This window comes from Aegilops tauschii, chromosome 1 (genome assembly GCF_002575655.3).
Source record: "Aegilops tauschii subsp. strangulata cultivar AL8/78 chromosome 1, Aet v6.0, whole genome shotgun sequence".
Lineage (NCBI taxonomy): Eukaryota > Viridiplantae > Streptophyta > Magnoliopsida > Poales > Poaceae > Aegilops > Aegilops tauschii.
In genome coordinates, this window is record NC_053035.3 from 436,558,769 (window position 1) to 436,580,748 (window position 21,980).

Here is a 21,980-nt window from a genome sequence, read left to right on the forward strand (position 1 = left end):
AAGTCAATCACATCATTCTCTAATGATGTGATCCCGTTTATCAAATGACAACACATGTCTATGGCAAGGAAACTTAACCATCTTTGATTAACGAGCTAGTCAAAGTAGAGGCATACTAGTGACACTCTGTTTGTCTATGTATTCACACATGTATTAAGTTTCCGGTTAATACAATTCTAGCATGAATAATAAACATTTATCATGAAATAAGGAAATAAATAATAACTTTATTATTGCCTCTAGGGCATATTCCTTCAGTCTCCCACTTGCACTAGAGTCAATAATCTCGATCACATCACCATGTGATTAGCATCAATAGTTCATATCACCATGTTATTAACACCCATAGTTCACATCGCCATGTGACCAACACCCAAAGGGTTTACTAGAGTCAATAATCTAGTTCACATTGCTATGTGATTAACACCCAAAGAGTACTAAGGTGTGATCATGTTTTGCTTGTGAGAGAAGTTTAGTCAACGGGTCTGCCACATTCAGAGCCGCATGTATTTTGCAAATATTCTATGTCTACAATACTCTGCACGGAGCTACTCTAGCTAATTGCTCCCACTTTCAATATGTATCCAAATTGAGACTTAGAGTCATCTGGATCAGTGTCAAAACTTGCATCGACGTAACCCTTTACGACGAACCTTTTGTCACCTCCATAATCGAGAAACATATCCTTATTCCACTAAGGATAATTTTGACCGTTGTTCAGTGATCTACTCCTAGATCACTATTGTACTCCCTTGCTAAACTCAGTGTAGGGTATACAATAGATCTGGTATACAGCATGGCATACTTTATAGAACCTATGGATGAGGCACAGGGAATGACTTTCATTCTCTTTCTATCTTCTGCCGTGGTCGGGCTTTGAGTCTTACTCAATTTCACACCTTGTAACACAAGCAAGAACTCTTTCTTTGACTGTTCCATTTTGAACTACTTCAAAATCTTGTCAAGGTATGTACTCATTGAAAAAACTTATCAAGCGTCTTGATCTATCTCTATAGATCTTTATGCTCAATATGTAAGCAGCTTCACCGAGGTCTTTCATTGAAAAACTCTTATTCAAGTATCCTGCTATCCAGAAATTCTATATCATTTCCAATTAGCAATATGTCATCCACATATAATGTTAGAAATGCTACAGAGCTCCCACTCACTTTCTTGTAAATACAGGCTTCTCCAAAAGTATGTATAAAACCATATGCTTTGATCACACTATTGAAACGTTTATTCCAACTCCGAGAGGCTTGCACCAGTCCATAAATGGATCACTGGAGTTTGCACACTTTGTTAGCTCCTTTTGGATCAACAAAACCTTCCGGTTGCATCATATACAACTCTTCTTCCAGAAATCCATTCAGGAATGCAGTTTTGACATCCATTTGCCAAATTTCATAATCATAGAATGTGGCAATTGCTAACATGATTAGGACAGACTTAAGCATCACTACGGGCGAGAAAGTGTCATCGTAGTCAACTCCTTGAACTTGTCGAAAACCTTTCGCAACAAGTCGAGCTTTGTAGACAGTAACATTACCGTTGGCGTCAGTCTTCTTCTTGAAGATCCATTTATTCTCTATGGCTTGCCGATCATCGGGCAAGTCAACCAAAGTCCACACTTTGTTCTCATACATGGATCCCATCTCAGATTCATGGCCTCAAGCCATTTTGCGGAATCTGGGCTCACCATCGCATCTTAATAGTTCGTAGGTTCGTCATGGTCAAGTAACATGACCTCCAGAACAGGATTACCGTATCACTTTGGTGCGGATCTTACTCTGGTTGACCTACGAGGTTCGGTGGTGACTTGATCTGAAGTTACATGATCATCATCATTAGCTTCCTCACTAATTGGTGTAGGAGTCACATGAACAGATTTCTGTGATGAACTACTTTCCAATAAGGGAGCAGGTACAGTTACCTCATCAAGTTCTACTTTCCTTCCACTCACTTCTTTCGAGAAAAACTCCTTCTCTAGAAAGGATCCATTCTTAGCAACGAATGTCTTGCCTTCGGATCTGTGATAGAAGGTGTACCCAACTGTCTCCTTTGGGTATCCTATGAAGACACATTTCCCTGATTTGGGTTTGAGCTTATCAGGATGAAACTTTTTCACATAAGCATCGCAACCCCAAACTTTAAGAAACGACAACTTTGGTTTCTTGCCAAACCACAGTTCATATGGTGTCGTCTCAACGGATTTAGATGGTGCCCTATTTAACGTGAATGCAGCTGTCTCTAATGCATAACCCCAAAACGATAGTGGTAAATCGGTAAGAGACATCATAGATTGCACCATATCTAATAAAGTACGATTACGATGTTCGGACACACCATTACGCTGTGGTGTTCCAGGTGGCGTGAGTTGCGAAACTATTTCGCATTATTTCAGATGAAAACCAAACTCGTAACTCAAATATTCTCCTCCATGATCAGATCGTAGAAACTTCATTTTCTTGTTATGATGATTTTCCACTTCACTCTGAAATTATATGAACTTTTCATATGTTTCAGACTTATGTTTCATCAAGTAGATATACCCATATCTGCTCAAATCATCTGTGAAGGTCAGAAAATAACGATACCCGCCGCGAGCCTCAACACTCATTGGATCTCATACATCAGTATGTATTATTTCCAATAAGTCAGTTGCTCGCTCCATTGTTCCGGAGAACGAAGTCTTAGTCATCTTGCCCATAAGGCATGGTTCGCAAGCATCAAGTGATTCCAAAATCCCATCAGCATGGAATTTCTTCATGCGCTTTACACCAATATGACCTAAACGGCAGTGCCACAAATAAGTTGCACTATCATTATTAACTTTGCATCTTTTGGCTTCAATATTATGAATATGTTTATCACTACGATCGAGATCCAACAAACCATTTTCATTGGGTGTATGACTATAGAAGGTTTTATTCATGTAAACAGAACAACAATTATTCTCTAACTTAAATGAATAATTGTATTGCAAAAAACATGATCAAATCATATTCATGCTCAACGCAAACACCAAATAACATTTATTTAGATTCAACACTAATCCCGAAAGTATAGGGAGTGTGCGATGATGATCATATCAATCTTGGAACTACTTCCAACACACATCGTCACCTCGCCCTTAACTAGTTTCTGTTCATTCTGCAACTCCCGTTTCGAGTTACTACTCTTAGCAACTGAACCAGTATCAAATACCGAGGGGTTGCTACGAACACTAGTAAAATACACATCAATAATCTATACATCAAATATACCTTTGTTCACTTTGCCATCCTTCTTATCCGCCAAATACTTGGGGCAGTTCCGCTTCTAGTGACCAGTCCCTTTGCAGTAGAAGCACTTAGTCTCAGGCTTAGGTCCAGACTTGGGCTTCTTTACTTGAGTAGCAACTTGCTTGCCGTTCTTCTGAAGTTCCCCTTCTTCCCTTTGCCCTTTTCTTGAAACTAGTGGTCTTGTCAACCATCAACACTTGATGTTTTTCTTGATTTCTACCTTCGTCGATTTCAGCATGACGAAGAGCTTGGGAATCATTTCCGTTATCCCTTGCATATTATAGTTCATCATGAAGTTCTAGTAACTTGGTGATAGTGACTAGAGAACTCTGTCAATCACTATCTTATCTGGAAGATTAACTCCCATTTGATTCAAGTGATTGTAGTACTCAGACATTCTGAGCACATGCTCACTAGCTGAGCTATTCTCCTCCATCTTGTAGGCAAAGTACTTGTCAAAGGTCTCATACCTTTCGACATGGGCATGAGTCTGAAATACTAATTTCAACTCTTGGAACATCTCATATGTTCCGTGGCGTTTCAAAAACGTCTTTGAAGCCCCGATTCTAAGCCGTAAAGCATGGTGCACTAAACTATCAAGTAGTCATCATATCGAGCTTGCCAAATGTTCATAACGGCTGCATTTGCTCCTGCAATTGGTCTGTCACCTAGTGGTGCATCAAGGACATAATTCTTCTGTGCAACAATGAGGATAATCCTCAGATCACGGATCCAATCCGCATCATTGATACTAACATCTTTCAACTTAGTTTTCTCTAGGAACATATCAAAAATAAAACAAGGGAGCAAAACGCGAGCTATTTATCTACAACATAGATATGCTAATACTACCAGGACTAAGTTCATGATAAATTAAAGTTCAGTTAATCATATTACTTAAGAACTCCCACTTAGATAGACATCCCTCGAGTCATCTAAATTATCACGTGATCCAAATCAACTAAACCATGTCCGATCATCACGTGAGATGGAGTAGTTTTCAATGGTGAACATCACTATGTTGATCATATCTACTATATGATTCACGTTCGACCTTTCGGTCTCCAGTGTTCCGAGGCCATATCTGCATATGCTAGGCTCGTCAAGTTTAACCAGAGTATTCTGCGTGTGCAAAACTGGCTTACATCCGTTGTATTTGAACGTAGAGCTTATCACACCCGATCATCACGTGGTGTTTCGGCACGACGAACTTTCGCAATGGTGCATACTCAGAGAGAACACTTATACCTTGAAATTTAGTGAGAGATCATCTTATAATGCTACCGTCAATCAAAGCAGAATAAGATGCATAAAGGATAAACATCACATGCAATCAATATAAGTGATATGATATGGTCATCATCATCTTGTGCCTTTAATCTCCATCTCCAAAGCACTGTCATGATCACCATCGTCACCGGCGCGACACCTTGATCTCCATCGTAGCATCGTTGTCGTCTCGCCAACTATTGCTTCTACGACTATCGCTACCGCTTAGTGATAAAGTAAAGCAATTACAGGGCGATTGCATTGCATACAATAAAGCGACAACCATATGGCTCCTCCCAGTTGCCGATAACTCTGTTACAAAACATGATCATCTCATACAATAAAATATAGCATCATGTCTTGACCATATCACATCACAACATGCCCTGCAAAAACAAGTTAGACGCCCTCTACTTTGTTGTTGCAAGTTTTACGTGGCTGCTGCGGGTTGAGCAAGAACCGTTCTTACCTACGCATCAAAACCACAATGATAGTTCATCAAGTTAGTGCTGTTTTAACCTTCTCAAGGACCGGGCGTAGCCACACTCGGTTTAACTAAAGTTGGAGAAACCGACACCCGCCAGCCACCTGTGTGCAAAGCACGTCGGTAGAACCAGTCTCGCGTAAGCGTACGCATAATGTTGGTCCGGGCCGCTTCATCCAACAATACCGCCGAACCAAAGTATGACATGCTGGTAACCAGTATGACTTGTATCGCCCACAACTCACTTGTGTTCTACTCGTGCATATAACATCTACGCATAAACCTGGCTCGGATGCCACTGTTGGGGAACGTAGTAATTTAAAAAAAATCCTACGCACATGCAAGATCATGGTGATGCATAGCAACGAGAGGGAAGAGTGTTGTCTACGTACCCTCGTAGACCGTAAGCGGAAGCGTTATGACAACACGGTTGATGTAGTCGTACGTCTTCACGATCGACCGATCCTCGGTACCGAACGTACGGCACCTCCGCGTTCAGCACACGTTCAGCTCGGTGACGTCCCGCGAACTCACGATCCAGTAGAGCTTCGGGGAAGATCTCCGTCAGCACGATGGCGTGGTAACGGTGTTGATGAAGTTACTGATGCAGTGCTTCGTCTAAGCACCGCTACAATATGACTGAGTTGGATTATGGTGGAGGGGGGCACCGCACACGGCTAAGAGAGATCAATGATCAACTTGTGTGTCTTGGGGTGCCCCTGCCCCCGTATATAAAGGAGGGAGGGAGGAGGAGGCCGGCCCTAGGAGGGGCACGCCAAGGGAGTAGGATTCCTACTCCTAGTAGGAGTAGGTTTCCTCCTTTCCTAGTCCAACTAGGAGAAGGGGGAAAGGAGGGGGAGGGGAGAAGGAAGGGAGAGGGGGGCCGCGCCCCAAACCCCTTGTCCAATTCGGACTGGGCTTGGGAGGGGCGCGCGCCACCTCCTGGCTGCTGCCTCTCCTTCCCACTAAGGCCCATTAAGGCCCATTAACTCCCCGGACGAATTCCCGTAACTCCCTGGTACTCCAAAAAAATACCCGAATCACTCGGAACCTTTCTGATGTCCGAATATAGCCTTCCAATATATCGATCTTTACGTCTCGACCATTTCGAGACTCCTCGTCATGTCCCCGATCTCATCCGGGACTCCGAACTACCTTCGGTACATCAAATCACATAAACTCATAATACCGATCGTCACAGAACTTTAAGCGTGCGGACCCTATGGGTTCGAGAACTATGTAGACATGACCGAGACACGTCTCCAGTCAATAACCAATAGCGGAACCTGGATGCTCATATTGGTTCCTACATATTCTACGAAGATCTTTATTGGTCAAACCGCATAACAACATACGTTGTTCCCTTTGTCATCGGTATGTTACTTGCTCGAGATTCGATCGTCGGTATCTCAATACCTAGCTCAATCTCATTACCAGCAAGTCTCTTTACTCGTTCCGTAATGCATCATCCCGCAACTAACTCATTAGTCACATTGCTTTCAAGGCTTATAGTGATGTGTATTACCAAGAGGGCCCAAAGATACCTCTCTGACATTCGGAGTGACAAATCCTAATCTCGATCTATGCCAACTCAGTACCATTGGAGACACCTGTAGAGCACCTTTATAATCACCCAGTTACGTTGTGACGTTTGGTAGCACACAAAGTGTTCCTTGTCACGACCGGTTTTCCAATAAAACATTTATTGAGAAACCGATCCCTTTAACGGACCAGTAGAGAAGAATCCTTCTTACTGGTAGACAAATTCTTGATTACAGAAATATCCAGGAGTACTAAATACAATACAAGGTTGAGCGGAGGCTGCTCAACAATTTATTACAAGCACGCCGATATTAAACATAAAGGCGGATATGGCACAAGGGGTATGGTGGCATAACTACTGACTCGTAATAAAAGTGGTGGTGGATATGTCACAGTGAAGTGGGTGACATGACTCCTAAATCTTACTGCATCATCGAGCGTCGGAGTGAGACTCGAGGACTCTTATTTTGGTGGCGGAAGCGTATATAACACAAGTGACCAAATCCAGGGTCGCACGGTACTGACTGGGATTCCTCTAGGCGTCGGACTCGCTATCAAACTCATCATCCATGAGATCGCCTTCGTCAACATCTGGCCAAATCAACAAGCTAGGTGAGTACTATGAAAGTACTCGCAAGACAGTTTGGACATAAGATATAACAAATGCAAACATGATGCATATGAACAGATTAATAAAGTGCACTCAGATAATAAAATAGCAATGCATGGGAATTAAAAAGGAAGTCGGGCGGTAGTCCTCCCGAAATCCCAATGTAAAACTGAAGGCCAATCGAGTGTCTGAAATGACTCCTCGAAGGGGGTGCAAATAAATTAACAATGCCGCAGTCGGGCGTCAGGGCGACACCACGTAAAGGGCTTATAATGGAATATAAACGACAGTGCGTGCCACAGTCGGATGTCTGAGCGACATCACGTAAAGGGCTTATATCAAAAATAAATAACAAGACTGCCACAGTCGGACGTCTGAGCGACATCACATAAAGGGCTTATATCAAAAGTAAATAACAAGAATGCCACAGTCGGACGTCTGAGCGACATCACAGAAAGGGCTTATATCAAAAGTAAATAACAAGCATGCCACAGTCGGACGTCTGAGCGACGTCACATAAAGGGCTTATATCAAAAGTAAATAACAAGAGTGCCACAGTCGGACGTCTGAGCGACATCACATAAAGGGCTTATATTTCATAACTCGATATTCCAGTAGCTCATGAAGTTAAATCATTTCAAGGAAATACTCAGGTACGAGATAATAAAATGGTTAGTCCATCCACAGGAATAACATTCAACCGGGTTTACCACTCAAGCTTGTTCACCGGGAATTTCCACGGAGACTGACACAGGGACTGACACTAAGACTGATATGGGTATGTTGACCAAGGCCCTTGACCATGGACACGATGACTCGGAAGGTTTTGACTCCGCAGAGTTTGTACTCTTAACCCCAGCCAACGGATTTCAGTAGTCACAAGGGACTAGTTCCGTTTACGGTATTTTAGGAGAAACACATCTAACCAGTACACACCCATTCCACATTCCGTTGCCAGGAATCACCCTAAGCAACGTTCAAGAAAAACCTTGAGACAGGGAGGCTACAACCTCGCGTAGCATGGGATCAAATTTATATCACGCGCTCTAAGGGGTGCCCCCCTCTCGGTCCCAACCGGAAACACCCATGCCCCCTGACCGGATGACTGGCTTTAATCCAGGGCCATGGAACCCTCATCCCGGCCCCTCTATTTGGTGTGTACAAGGAAAGAGGTTTGCAACTTACTAAACCGTATTCTTTGCAGAAAACATGTGGCAGCACGGAAGGGAACGAACGGTAACGTGGCTCGGTCCACGTTAACGTCGGAGTTTAACGGTTGACATAAGACTGGCATGCTACAACAATACCATCTTACTACCTCTCATGTCACCACATGATCAGGTCAACTCTCATCAAGAGATCACAGTAAAACTTCGGAGCACACGGTTAGTTTCCTTGCATGCAACGTAACACTCACCGATGCTCATATGCCATGCACAAACTATTCAAGCAAACATGCAAAACACCCATCATATCAAAGGTTCAAACATGCTTGCCTGGTTCGAAGAAGTCGGAGTCTAGCTCGGCGAAGTTCGCGGCTCTGTCACCTCCTCCGGAATCTACGGTATAAAGAAACCGTATACTAACGTGAATACCGTTGTGTGTATAAAAATTGTTCCAAATTTTTTCCAAATAAATACTATAAAAAACTAGACAAAAATATAAGACTGACCGAAAAAGAATCAATCAAAAAGCATCTTTTGTTTAAAAGATATAAGGGTTTTAGTCCAAGGACTGATCTGTGATGAAACAGAAAAGATCCAGGGGCTTGTTTGAAAAGGCAGAAAACGCTTCGGTAGGAAATACGTCAGCCCAGAAGGAAAACATATTTTGCCCGAAGGCGCCTTCAGAAAACGGTTCGAAGGGAAGAAAGAGAGGCTGACGGGGGGGTCCCACCCGTCAGGTTCAAACTCCGAACGGAGCTCGCCGGCGCCCGAAGGCTGCGGTGGTCGTCGGCGTTGATCCACGGCGAGGCAGGGTGATCGGAGAGTACCTACGGGTTCAGGGTGTCCTTCCGCGTCGGTGGGTGGTGGACTTGACCGTCGGCGAGCACCACGTCGACGACGACCTTATCTCCGGCGGATGGTGGTTCGGGCGAGGGTGGAACTCTCCGGTGGTTGCTGCAAACTTCAAATTGGTGCGCGGGTCAGAGATGTGGATGCACTAGGAGACTACTGGCATGAGTTGAGAGGCAGGGGTGCACGCACTGGAGTGAATCGTGCTGGATCCCGAAGCGGGTCGAGGCGACCGGAGTTGGGGAAGAAGACTCCCTCGAGGCTCTTCCAGTGGCTTGGCGTGGTACTTGTGAGGTGTAGGGATGGTGCGTGTTCGAGTTCGAGCTCGGGACCTCCTTTTATAGGCGATCCGAGGAGGTGGCCGTGAACGGGATAACGCCGGCGAGCAATTACGGCGAGGCAGAGGTCGGGCAGGAGGTTTAGGCGACTTGGCATCTTCGTGGTGGTCCACTGGCACCGTTTCCCCGCTAATACCTCGGTCGGGTTGGGGTAATGCTCTGGTCCTCGACGGAACGGCCGTACGGGCACGACGGCGGCAGGGGGCGCGCTCCGCGCCTTCCAGTTCACGACGACGGCTCTGCAACGTGCACAGAGGAGAGGACGGCCACGCGGTGGCCTCTGGTGGCTTGGGCGGTGCTGGACGGCGCCGTCCCACGCTGTGCCTCTCTGGCAGCCGCAGCGGGCGCTGCTGCCGCCGCTCACGAGGAGGCGTACCTCTGCCAGCTCGTCGCCGACGTCTGCAAGTGTCCAGGCGATCGTGCGGTGCAGGGATAAGAAGGAGGAACAGGGCGCAAGGTGCCACTGCGGCTACTGGCGAGATCGAGGTAAGTTTCTGAAGAAAACGACACCTGCTACTGAAACTGTTCTCTGAATTTCTGAACTTCGACATTAACAGTGCCCTCCAGGTGTTCGACGATATGATTTGGGCACGAGGGAGATATTTCTGGAGCTGGGACTTGGTGAGGTGACCTCTTGATGCATCCAGCGGCTGCCTGAATTTTCTCAGATTTTTAGGAGAAGGAAACAAATGAATTTCATCAAATTTGACAAATATGGTCCAAACTTGCAGCAAGCACATTTTGAAAATTTTGAACTGGAGACCAGTGGATCTTCATGGATCTTGGTTGAGGGCTCTAAGGACTAGCCAGGGAAATTTGTTTGGAGGCAAAACTCAAAGGAGAAATAGTGGTTCCTTTGTAAATCTCCAAGGGTCAAAATAGAGGACAGAAAAAGTTTTTGATAAGAAATAAATGGAAATAAAATCATGGGAGTTCAACTTGCTGGATTTGAAGTTTATCTTGACACAAAGAGGGGAGATGGCTTTTGGGAGGGGATTTCCACTTAGGTCATGGCAAGAGGAGATTTTGAAAGGGGAAAGGATCACTCCATAAGCCATAGGGCTATTTTAAAAAGAAAAGATTTTCAAAAACTTTCCCAAGGAAAAACACTTGTGTTGAATAAACATAAGATGAAAAACCTCCAAGACCAAAGATCAAGTCTTGGGTGAAACCAAAGAAAAATACTTGTCCTAAAAGAATTTTTTTGAGAAGGAGGGTTCTTTAGAAGAAAACTTTAAATAACCTCCTTCAAATCAAAATAAAGAATTTGATAAAACCAAATAAAAAAATTTTGGGTGTCACATTCCTCCGGCATTCGGGAGTTGCATAATCTCATAGTCATAGGAACATGTATAAGTTATGAAGAAAGCAATAGCAACATACTAAACGATCAAGTGCTAAGCTAACGGAATGGGTCAAGTCAATCACATCATTCTCTAATGATGTGATCCCGTTTATCAAATGACAACACATGTCTATGGCTAGGAAACTTAACCATTTTTTATTAACGAGCTAGTCAAAGTAGAGGCATACTAGTGACACTTTGTTTGTCTATGTATTCACACATGTATTAAGTTTCCGGTTAATACAATTCTAGCATGAATAATAAGCATTTATCATGAAATAAGAAAATAAATAATAACTTTATTATTGCCTCTAGGGAATATTTCCTTCACCAAGTAGTGGTTGTGGGAGTGGACAAGTAACCTTGCTGAGAAAATTCTCCAGAGATAATGGCGCTGCTTTTGTTTGCGCCACCTTCGCAACAACATTGCACACCTCAACCATAGGCTCAACCAGAACGTTGGCCGCGTTGAAACCAAGCGGCTCCTCTGGACTCGGCATCAGACGTATAAGGGAGTGCACCACGGAAGAGGAGGAGGAGGAGCTTCCAGGGCGTGGTGACCAGAGCGTAGCCTCCGAGCACATAGGATCAACCGATTCCTCACTCCCTACCAACGAGGCACCATGGGTCAACCACATATCATCGCCCCAAGTAGAGCAGTCCATAGGGGCCGATGATAGCAGGAAAACCCTGAGGAGAAGGCGCCATTGCTTCATCAAGCATAGGATCATTATGCCACGGATTGATGCCCACCGGCCAGCCGAGAGCATTGCAGTAAGGAGATCCTGCTCGACAGGATCGTGAGGGAAGATGCAACAGTCCACACGACGAGCCGAGCAATCTTCAAGGGGCGGCGCCAAGAGAGCCTCAGCGTACGAACGCTGCCTAGTAGCATGGCCGACCGACACGTCACGGTGAACCCCAACACCGAACCGAGGACCGAAGGAAGGCACCGACGAGGAAAGCTTCGACGGAGGGCCAAGGTATATTTATGGGAGAAACACTTCTTGAGTATGCATATTGGTTGAATCACTTCCCATCGCCACTCATTTGGCCGTCTTCATCTCATCTTGTCACTTCAGGAGGTTAAGTTCTAACTACTTCATGACCTATGTTGTACTGGACTTTGTGTGCAGCCGTTTTGGAGACGGTTGCTAGGGCTTTGTCCAGGCGATTTGGCTGGCGACATGGCACAATAATTTGTGATGCAAAGTGCGCCACATAATCGCTATTCCAACGATTATAACCACACTGGTTAAGCAATGAATATCCTTTTTCTTGCAAAAAAAGTGTGCCACATAATCACTATTGGCAATGTCTTTTGCTGGACCTTCTTTTCTTTCTAGTTTGTCTATAAAGCTTAATAAATCATTTTTGTTATCCGTTTACTTCTAACATGAACACTGGTGTTATTATGTACAGGAAAACTCACCATTTGTCTTTCTCCATACTGGCTTTCACCTCGCTTTATAAGTAAATAAAGTTTAGAAAGCACAAGCAAGATAAACGGCTAAAGGATACAAAGTAATGAGGAAGCCGGCGTACAAAGCAGATCCTAGGATAACCGGATAACAGACGCACGTGACTACGTGAATGACAGATATCAAATGAAGGCCTAAACACAATGCCACAACACACCCTAGGACACCTAAACTCTACAACAACGCCCTAAAGCGGGGGAACGACACAAAGTGTCATTGCTGCCGAGCCCGAAACGGACAAGCGTCTTCACCTGGAACCTGTTACAAAGAGAAGAACCCCAACAGCATCCTCAAAAAGAAAGTGACACCCGCGCGGAGCTTTCTTTCGGTAGCTCATCCGTGACATCATGAAGCATTCAGGACAACCGCCGCGACCATAAGTTTTCAGATCCGGATCTGAGCGTCGTCACTGTCAAACTAACAGAGACCGAGAGACAATGAGCTACGCTGTACTGGACTCTATGTGCAGCCGTGTTGGAGACGGTTGCTAGGGCTTTGTCCAGTCGGTTTGGCTGGCGACATGGTAATAAAATTTGTGATGCACAGGTGTGCCACGTAATCGCTATTGTCAGTGCCTTTTGCCGGTGAATCTTTTTGCTCTAGTTTGTCTATAAAGCTTAATAAATCATTTTTCTAGTCCATTTACATCTAACATGAACACTTGTATTATTATGAAAAGGAAAACCCACCATTTGTCTATCTCGATGCTTTGGCCTTCATTTGTAAATAAAGTTTATAAAGCACAAGTAATATGAATGGCTAAATGGTACAAAGCAGATATTGGGATTCCAGATAACAAACGCACGTGACTACGTTAACGGTAGATATCGAATGAAGGCCTGAACACAACGCCACGACACGCCCTAGGACACCTAAACTGTACAACAACGCCCTCAAGAGGGGGAACAACGCAGAGTGTAGCTGTTGTCGAGCCCGAGACGGACAAGCGTCTTCACCCGGAACCTGGTACAAAGAGAAGAACACCAACAGCATCCTCAAAAAGAAAGTGACACCCACGTGGAGCTTTTAGCTCATCCGTGGCATCACGAAGCATTCAGGACCCGCGACGGCCACAAGTTTTAAGATCTAGATCTGAGCATCGTCACTCTCAAACAACAACAACAACAGAGACCGTGCCCATCCTCACAGCTGTCATGACTCAAAACAATGTGAATTCGTTACCACAAGATGGCCCGACCGATGTGTCACTATACCTACCCACCCAAAACAACATTATTGAGATGCACATGCCCACCATCGAACCATCGACCGACTCAGCAGTCAGCACATAGCTAAACGCAGCAGAGAAGGACCGGGGCGACTCGGCATTTATTCCTGGGAGAAGGAGGAGGAGGAGGAGGACGTACACGCACGGGAGGATCGATGGAGATCGACGCCGACCTCGTCGTCACCAGGGCCGAGATCACGGACGCCGCGGCGGCCACGTTCGCGGACTCCACCGTGATCCCCGACAGGTACGCCCGGCCGGACGAGGTGGGGGACGGGGTCGTCGTGGGCGACGACGAGAGCCACGAGCTGCCGCTCGTAGACATGGCGAGGCTGCTCGACTCGGAGTCCTCGGAGGCGGAGACCGCCAAGCTTGGCTCTGCGTGTCGAGACTGGGGCTTCTTCCAGGTCAGGCATCCTTCATACTTTTCTTTGTATATATAGAGGGAAGTGTGCATTCCCCGCAAAAAAAGAAGAAGAAGAGGGAATTTGCATTCGCATTATCCTTTTTTGGGTATCAATTCTACACATTCTTCGTTTGCAGCTAACAAACCATGGACTTGACGAATCAGTTGTACAAGAAATGAAGAATAACGCCATGCAGTTCTTCCGCTTGCCACTGGAGAAGAAGAACGCAGTGGGCATCCGGGCCGGCGGCTTGAGAGGGTTTGGGCACCACTTCAGCGGACCATCCCGGGACAAGTTGGACTGGGCAGAGAGCCTCATACTCACGACGCAGGAGAACGAGCAAGCGAACATGGAGCTCTGGCCCGCCGATCCGCCAACATTTAGGTATTTCTAATCCACTACTGTTAAAAATACTCCCTCGTAGGAAGGCGTACTAACCTTCACAAAGTCAGAACAGCATTAGTGTCAAAAAGCTCTTATATTATGAGACGGAGGGAGTAGTAAACAGGGAGGGAGCACATGCTTATTACTCTGTTTACTTCGTCTCATTCTCTTGCTTATAAAACAGGGATGCACTTGAAAAGTACTCGCTCCAGATGTCTGGTCTCGCGAGGCGCCTCGTGGGGTTCATGGCGAGCGACCTCTGAGTGGAGCGGGAGGCGCTCGACGGGGCCTTCCGGGGCAAGAGGCAGACCGTCGCCATGCACCACTACCCTCCATGCCGGCACCCGGACAAGGTGATAGGCATCACGCCGCACCACGACGGCCTCGGCCTGGCGCTCCTGCTGCACGTGGACGACACCCCGGGCCTGCAGGTGAGGAGGGGCGGCAGATGGTTCCCGCTGGACCCGCTGCCGGGCGTCCTCGTCGTCAACGTCGGCGACATCCTCCAGGTGCTCACCAACGGCGAGTACAGGAGCGCGGAGCATAGGGTGTTGGTGGACGCCGAGAGAGGCCGGGCAACCGTGGTGATGTTCCAGGACGCGTGCGTCGCCGGGACGGTGAGGCCGCTCCCGGGGCTCGGCGAGGCCAGGTACAGGGCGATCGAGTATGGTGAGTATGTCAAGGGGAATTTCAGGGCCCTCGTTGAAGGGACCAGGTTCGTGGATAGTCTCCGGACCAATGTAGCGCAGGACGAGAAGGTTATCTAAATCGGTTTTGCTAATGGTCAGGCACCTGAAATTACTGTCAATTGATTTGGCACCCTTGGGTCTTCTTTTTTACAAATCAGTACAATTAGGCCTAGGGAGGCCGCAGCCTCATTTCGGGCCGCCACAATGGTTTGAAGTGTGCGCTTGCGTGTGTGCTCTCTACTTTCTTTTAGGTGTGCTTTGTTTGCTGTGTGCGTGTGCGTGTGGATTGTGTTGCTGTGCGTGTGTGTGGGTTGTGTGCTTGTGTGTTCTTGCTCCGTGCGCGCACGCGTCTCCTTACGGAATAAACTAGATCGGGACCGCGCCTTGGCGCGAGGGTGCCGGTCTCAACCTTTTGACGAAGCATGTAACAATATGCTAAAAGAACCCAAATATAGCATTTGCACTTATACAGGATGATAATAAATTAAAGAAATATTTGATTGTGATATAAGTAAAACACAACGGATCTCAAGATCAACATCAGATTATAAGACAGGATCAAAGCCCGGTGCATTCATACGACCACAAAGAGACAGTCATTATATTTGACACGAAGTTCGATACCAAAAGCGAGAACACATAAAGAAAGCAAACTACGGAGCCATAATCACTAAACATACTAATAAGTGGCGTAATTCATCTGCCTTGTCGATGTACTTCACAGGGACTGCCTCACACGAATCTGATACAAACAAATTGTGAGATATATAAAATACAATGATTTCTGTACTCAAGCATTCTTGAATGTGCAGTATATGTACAGCAAGGCGAAATCACAGTAGTTATGAATTAGGAGAGGCCGCATCTAATAGCGCGTCATTTTTTCCAGGTGTCCTTCCAAGCGGCTACTTGTGTCTTCCATTATATCAGAAAGATCTCCAACAGAGTAGTCCATGGCAACTGCATTCTAAAATGCATAAAAAAGTAATGCATGTAAGCCAATCTCTAGCAAGCCTCATGTTATTGGTCTTTGACTCCTCTAACTGCTGCAGCAAGCGTTCGGCACGGCGCTGCTGTCATTTGGACGACGCAAGGTTCAAATCTCTAACAACTGTGTTAGTCATATCGTCTATGTATCTGACAGCCTTTATCGCAGCGGTATCCTCGGCAGCCTCATCGTCTGTGCAATAAAGTCCTGGCACAGAAGTGTCGCTGATTGGTCCCCGAAGGTCAATCGTAGAGGCGTTGAAAAAGACGGTTACACGGATTTTGCCCTCCTCATGAACAACGCGCTTGTACTGAGCCGGTGATAACCCAAGGTGTGCTAGGAGGCTGTCAAGAACTGTTCTGTACGGGATCCTACTCGCTAGATTTCCTACAGTACCAGAGAACACAAAACATAAGGTCATGGGGAACTGCTTAAAGCAATTGAGATCACAATACAAGAGAGGAATTTGAAAAGGCAGTCATTGATAAAAGCAATCATAGTGATAAAGAAGAGATGCTCAGTCTCTAGTTAATCAGGTTGATATTGAGTATGCAAGAGTAGCTCGGGAGGCAAGACTGATACGATCATATACCGTGGAAAAACAGAAAGCAAATTCGTATAGTGTTTGGTCTTTCTAAAGAAACCTACCTACACAGTATTAAAGAAATAGAGTTTAAATCATCACAACGCATGGATCTAAATATCATTATTTATTTGCTATTCCTAGATCACATGTATGTTTCTTTGTACGGATGGCAGTGTCTATATCCGTGAGTATCTTCTCTGATTACAGAGATTGCTGAGTCACATACTCACATTGGCGGAGCCTCATGGAGGCGAAACAGGGCCATGATCCCCCCTTCTGAAAGTGCAAACACTGCAAAACTCTGTTATCTGTTGCTAAACTTTGTTGATTTTCCGGCACTCTGATCACACCCCAAGACACAACACAAGGGACCAAGAATCGATTAGCTCATGTACTCGTGTGTAGCCTGCTGCTAGTGCCTCCTCGAGTGTGTGTGCTTGGTATGGAAAAATAGCCCATTATATTAATTTAATGTGCATATTTGTATAGTAACTGAATCCATTGTCAAGTTTTCCTGGATTCGACCCTGGATTGCCCTGGCTATTTCTAAGCCGTGCTCTCATTTGGCTCCCTCTTTAATTTGGTTCACGCTCCGCAACTGCATACTGACCATACTTTTGTAGCTGTCTAGATAAATCAAAGAGGGGATCTGACGCATCTCAGCTCACATGTGCAAGTGCTCGCAAACAGTTGTTAGTGGAGCCAGCGGAACCCGGCGAGCCATGAACCTGGAGCTCATCGTCAGCCATCGCGACCTGAACAGATCCAAGAAATTCCTCAGATGTAGGCACACCTTCAAGGCTTAGAAGGAATATAAACCATCTGTGTGATGTGCGCAGGTGAGGTCTGACCTGGTTGCTGGAGCTGAGACGTGCAGGGACGACCAAAGAGGCGCAACATAGGGCTGATCCAAGGTGGCGCCGCCGTGCCGAGAAGACGATATGTATTCACGGAAGCAAAGGGAAATATCGGCGGGAGAGTGTGAATCCTGGTTTGACCTGTGTATCAGACATGAGGATGACCGAAATAGCCTTGCCCAGTGACCCTTTTAAAGCAAAGCCTAACAGTAGATTCAACTGAACCTAGCCCCTAGAAATGCCAAGGACAGGTCTCCGATCAGATGTCATCCATCGTCTTCTCGCTCGAGCCCTTTTCGTGTAGGCGCGGAGGATCCTGTAGCTGTTAACCATGGCCTATCTACTTTCGTGTAAGCATTAATATATTCAAACATGCATTATCAGTAAGTAAAATAAATAATTTCAGATAATTAATCTGACTCACACACCCACACATGGATATTTAGGCCCTTTTAAACCATATAGAAAATGCAGCGAAGCAAGTTTGCTTTCTCTTCTACTACTGATGCACATGCCAATGCACTTTACAACGAGCATGCACTCGTCACCTTAGTTTTCTCTGCTCATGTACGTCTGCTATATTATCTGGTAATAAGATGGTCTAATGCATATCTTACATAAGAACAAACCATGTGCTTCGTGCGTGTGAATTCATATAAAAATATGTGTATGCCAGTGTCTGTGTCCGCGTATGTGTGTGTTTGCTCAAAGAACTGGATGTTCTCGTAAGAATTTCTCATCAATTGCTCTGCTATCTTGAAATACAGCTGCTAAATTAAACAGCAGACAATGCAGAGAATTTCAGAGTAAGACCAGACCAAACCTCATTTGATCTCGGTAAAAGGAATTATAAACCGGCCAGATCATATACCTATGTCATCATCTCCTTCTTTTTCACCCCTCGGATAATATATCTTGAAATACAGCTGCTCGCAACAGCATAATCTACTGCGGTAACCCAAAACAACGAAGAACCCAAAATAGCGAACTCCACACAAAAGGGAAAAAACACCAACCAAGCACAAACATTTGATCCCATAATATAGGCTGCAGACCCTTGCGATATATATGAACTTAAAATACATATCCCCTCTGCACAGATATGGACTCGCAGTATATACAGACCTAAAGTGCACTCCATCTGCGGTATACATGTTCTTGGAATACACAGACGACCTAGAAATATACATCGACTTGAAACACACACACACCAGCCTGCAGTATTTATGGACCCGAAATACACATACGTCCTTCCAGTAATTACGGAATCAACAACCTAGAAATAATACGGAGGAAGGCTAGGTGAGAGGGAAGGCCAGTGTTGATAGTCACGAGAAGACACATAAGGGTCATCACAGTATAACAAGGCACTCCTAATTAGTCAATTAGTTAATTAGGAGATCCACATGTATGCGTGCATGCTTTTGATATAGGCCTGATTAAAGTTGCCCCTGCCCCAGTTCACAAGGCAGATCTAGCTGATTTAACACCTCCAGCAAGCGCACACACACACACACAAACAGTCACAGTATCCTCATCTTGATGAAAGCGAAAATGTATCATATAGCACGCACGCACACGAACAGTCACATTATCCTCATCTTGCTGAAAGAAAAAAATGTATCATGTACTGTAAATTCATACCTTCACCTGCAAAGGGTATGGTTCAGTTTCAATTGACAGTCTTGATGATTCATGTTGGCCTTTAGATAAGTTTTTGAACAACAATTTCGCAACCTGCACAAAAAGCAGAGGAAAGCTAGTAAATACTTCCAACATGTTCACCTCAGTATAGTGGTCCTACTTATCCAACGACCCATATATCTCAAATAGAACAGCTTAATATCTCAAACAACAGTGAACGTCCAGCATGTTCTCCAAAGTTACATAATATAACAGGTTCAAAGGCTGTCAAGATCAAAAAATAGCGAGGGGATTTTGTAGTCACATGGCAAAGGTAATAAATTTTCTTCTAATTTAAATCTCAGACATCTCAATGAAATAAATAATTTGACACATAATTGAAACTGAACTCTAATCTTTTGTTGTTTAGTTGTCTTTTCGTGACTATCAACACTTTCAGTTTTAGCGCATGAGATGTTTCTCTACGTCCTCCTCCTCCCCAAGAAGTTACGTATTAATTTTGAGAATTGACATTTGAGTGGTTTGGCGACATGGCATAGTACCGGGAGGTTTCTGTGAGGAGCGAGGTGAGACGGCCACTGCCGCTGAAGGAGTGGGGATGATGCCAGAATTTGACAAAATACCAAATTTGCAATTCACATGTATCGGTTATCATCAGACTGTGAGACAGAGGACACCGCATAACCGAGCCACGACAAACATGTAGAAGGGGAACCATAAGTGAAAAACGATGAAAGGAAAAAACGTAATGGTAAAAGACATATAGTATCTTCATATATGAAAATATATGAAAGGAAAAAAATGTAATGGTATTCTACAGAGATGTGTTGTACCTTGCACCTTGAGATAAAAATGTTTCTGTCAGCAGCATGACTGCATCTTGCAAGAACATGTAGTCTCTCTTCTCTGTTTTGTCTTCTATGTTCTGTGAACACATAAACAGAACGAATATTAGACGAAATATGAATTGTCTGATTGCCTAAGAAAGTGCATCAGATTAAACTGTATAGATAGTATAATAAATGTTCGCTTAATGCATTCATCAACGGCTAGGGAGACCAAATCATAATAACCTAGGCAGACCACACCAAACAACACAGGCCAATGAACATGCCATTCTTCCTATTCTCTTTCAAAAGCATCAATCCAACACAAAACAAACCGAACCCTTTGTTTTTCACATGTCACTCGACAAAGAACATCATTTTCCAGCAAGCAAACATGAAGGTGCCAAGTAAAAATACAAGACTAAACAGACACGAGCCAAGTGGACCAATCCAAATGCACCAGACCAATCCAAAAGGCACATGTCCTGCTGCATCCACCTCTTCCTGAAAGCTCACTACAATCCTAGAGAAAGATCCCAACCCTAGCCAACAAGCCAAGCAAGGCAACAAACATGTACTCTGTAAATAATTAGCTAGATCCAAGGCCTTCCTTGGCAGCAAGGTAAAAACAAAACAAGAAAGACAAAGAAAAATCTCTTCTTTGGAACCTAGCTAAATCAGAGAATTGGCTAGATAAGATAGATGTGCAGGGGTAGGAAGAGGGGGTGGAGCTCACCAGGTTCAGGGGGGGTGGGGGGGGGGTAGGAGGAGGGAGGAGCCATGAGGGCTCGTGCCTCATCCACCTGCAGCAATTGCTACTCATCCAGATCGGAACCGACCTTGTCCACCAGAGGAGCAGGGACACATCCGTGCACCTGCGTGACCAAAAGCAGCAACAGCGTGAGGGGAGGGGAGGGGATTAGGGTTGGAGCAGGGGGAAGGGCGGCATCCCGAGCAGGCCATTGCGTGGGCGCGGAGCAGGCAGAGCACAAGCACTCGGAGGCCAAGGTCGGACGACATCGCCGGCGAATTTGCGAGCACCTTGCCTGCCGCCTGACCTGCTCATTCTCCCTCTTCTCTTCCCTTCCCTTCCCTTCTGATGACGAGAGGTCGAGGCTGCGGGCGGCATGGTGCAAGGGAGACGAGGAGAGAGGTCCACGGCGGCGCGGTCTGAGGGGCGTCGGCGGCGGCGAGGTCTGCGGGGCGAAGTGGGCGGGGCTGCGAGGTCGGGGCTAGGGTTTGGAGGGAGAGGGCAGGGGCGAGCGGGGCTGGGATGCGAGAGGACGGGGCACGAGTGCGGGTCTGCGGGGGAGAGGCGGCCAGGCGCTCACACCTGCCGCTATGGGATATTTTCCCAGTCATGCGAAATGACAGAAATGCCCCCGGCGGGGCACCGGAATTGCACGCGGTGGCACGCGTTTTTGACTACTATTCATTGTAGCAGTGTCTCCTCTCGATCCGGCGGCCCAGATCGTCCGGAGGCTCGATCCGACGGATGGAATCGCATCAGAAAACGAGATGGACGGCCAGATGTCGCTGAGCTCTGAGAACGCTCATGTTCTCCCAACTAACATAGTTCTGGATGAGGTAGTCCTACATCAACGACATGAGATGCAATTCCATTTCAAGATGAGAGATGAATAATTTCCTAAGCTAGTGTCTTGATTTGTTAGAACTCTAAGTATAATATGGATGTGTATATACGAGTTATATGTGGTTTGTGTACAAAATTATTGTCTGAAATTTCCACTACACTGAGAACTGAGCTATACTCAGTTGGCAAGGCGCGGGAGTTCGCAGCCAGCCCACCAGGATTCAAGTCTCGGCTTGAGCGTTTGGTGCTCACGGAGTTTTCTTCTATAAAAAAAATGCTAACAGGCTAGTCAAGCCCGGGTTGGTCTCTTTTTTTTCAAATTTCCACTACACTTAAAAGTTCAACAAGCATCAGATAAAACTACGGCAGAGGTCGTCCCCAGAAAGGTGTTTTGAGTGTTAACGTTAC

The 21,980-nt window shown here is 45.6% G+C and overlaps 1 protein-coding gene and 1 pseudogene across 3 annotated transcripts; one reads left to right on the top strand and one right to left on the bottom strand.

Moving 5' to 3' along the window:
- The first annotated feature begins 13,554 nt into the window (after window positions 1-13,554).
- Window positions 13,555-15,195, top strand: LOC109767147 (protein SRG1-like; annotated as a pseudogene).
- A 409-nt stretch (window positions 15,196-15,604) lies between these two features.
- On the bottom strand, window positions 15,605-21,275 carry LOC120972786 (uncharacterized). 3 transcript variants are annotated; one of them, XM_040398302.2, is made up of 5 exons: window positions 20,715-21,275; window positions 19,985-20,076; window positions 19,152-19,244; window positions 17,319-17,843; window positions 15,605-15,818 (listed from the first exon to the last, which is right to left on the bottom strand). In XM_040398302.2, the coding sequence occupies exons 1-4, from the start codon at window positions 20,758-20,760 to the stop codon at window positions 17,733-17,735; spliced, it is 342 nt and encodes a 113-aa protein (XP_040254236.1). In that variant the 5' UTR covers window positions 20,761-21,275; the 3' UTR covers window positions 15,605-15,818; window positions 17,319-17,732. The 3 variants fall into 3 exon arrangements, with proteins under 3 accessions (XP_040254236.1, XP_073356639.1, XP_073356638.1); XM_073500538.1 differs by having other exon boundaries at window positions 17,319-17,847; XM_073500537.1 differs by lacking the exon at window positions 15,605-15,818 and adding an exon at window positions 16,027-16,256.
- Between the last annotated feature and the right edge of the window lie 705 nt (window positions 21,276-21,980).

What these genes read in the sequence shown, in the direction of transcription:
- LOC120972786 (XM_040398302.2), bottom strand. Translation starts at nt 20,760, where the DNA reads ATGGCTCCTCCCTCCTCCTACCCCCCCCCCACCCCCCCTGAACCTG. An exon ending in CCCCACCCCCCCTGAACCTG is followed by an intron (nt 20,077 to 20,714) that starts GTGAGCTCCACC and finishes ATGTGTTCACAG; the next exon opens with AACATAGAAGACAAAACAGA. An exon ending in TTTTTATCTCAAGGTGCAAG is followed by an intron (nt 19,245 to 19,984) that starts GTACAACACATC and finishes CTTTTTGTGCAG; the next exon opens with GTTGCGAAATTGTTGTTCAA.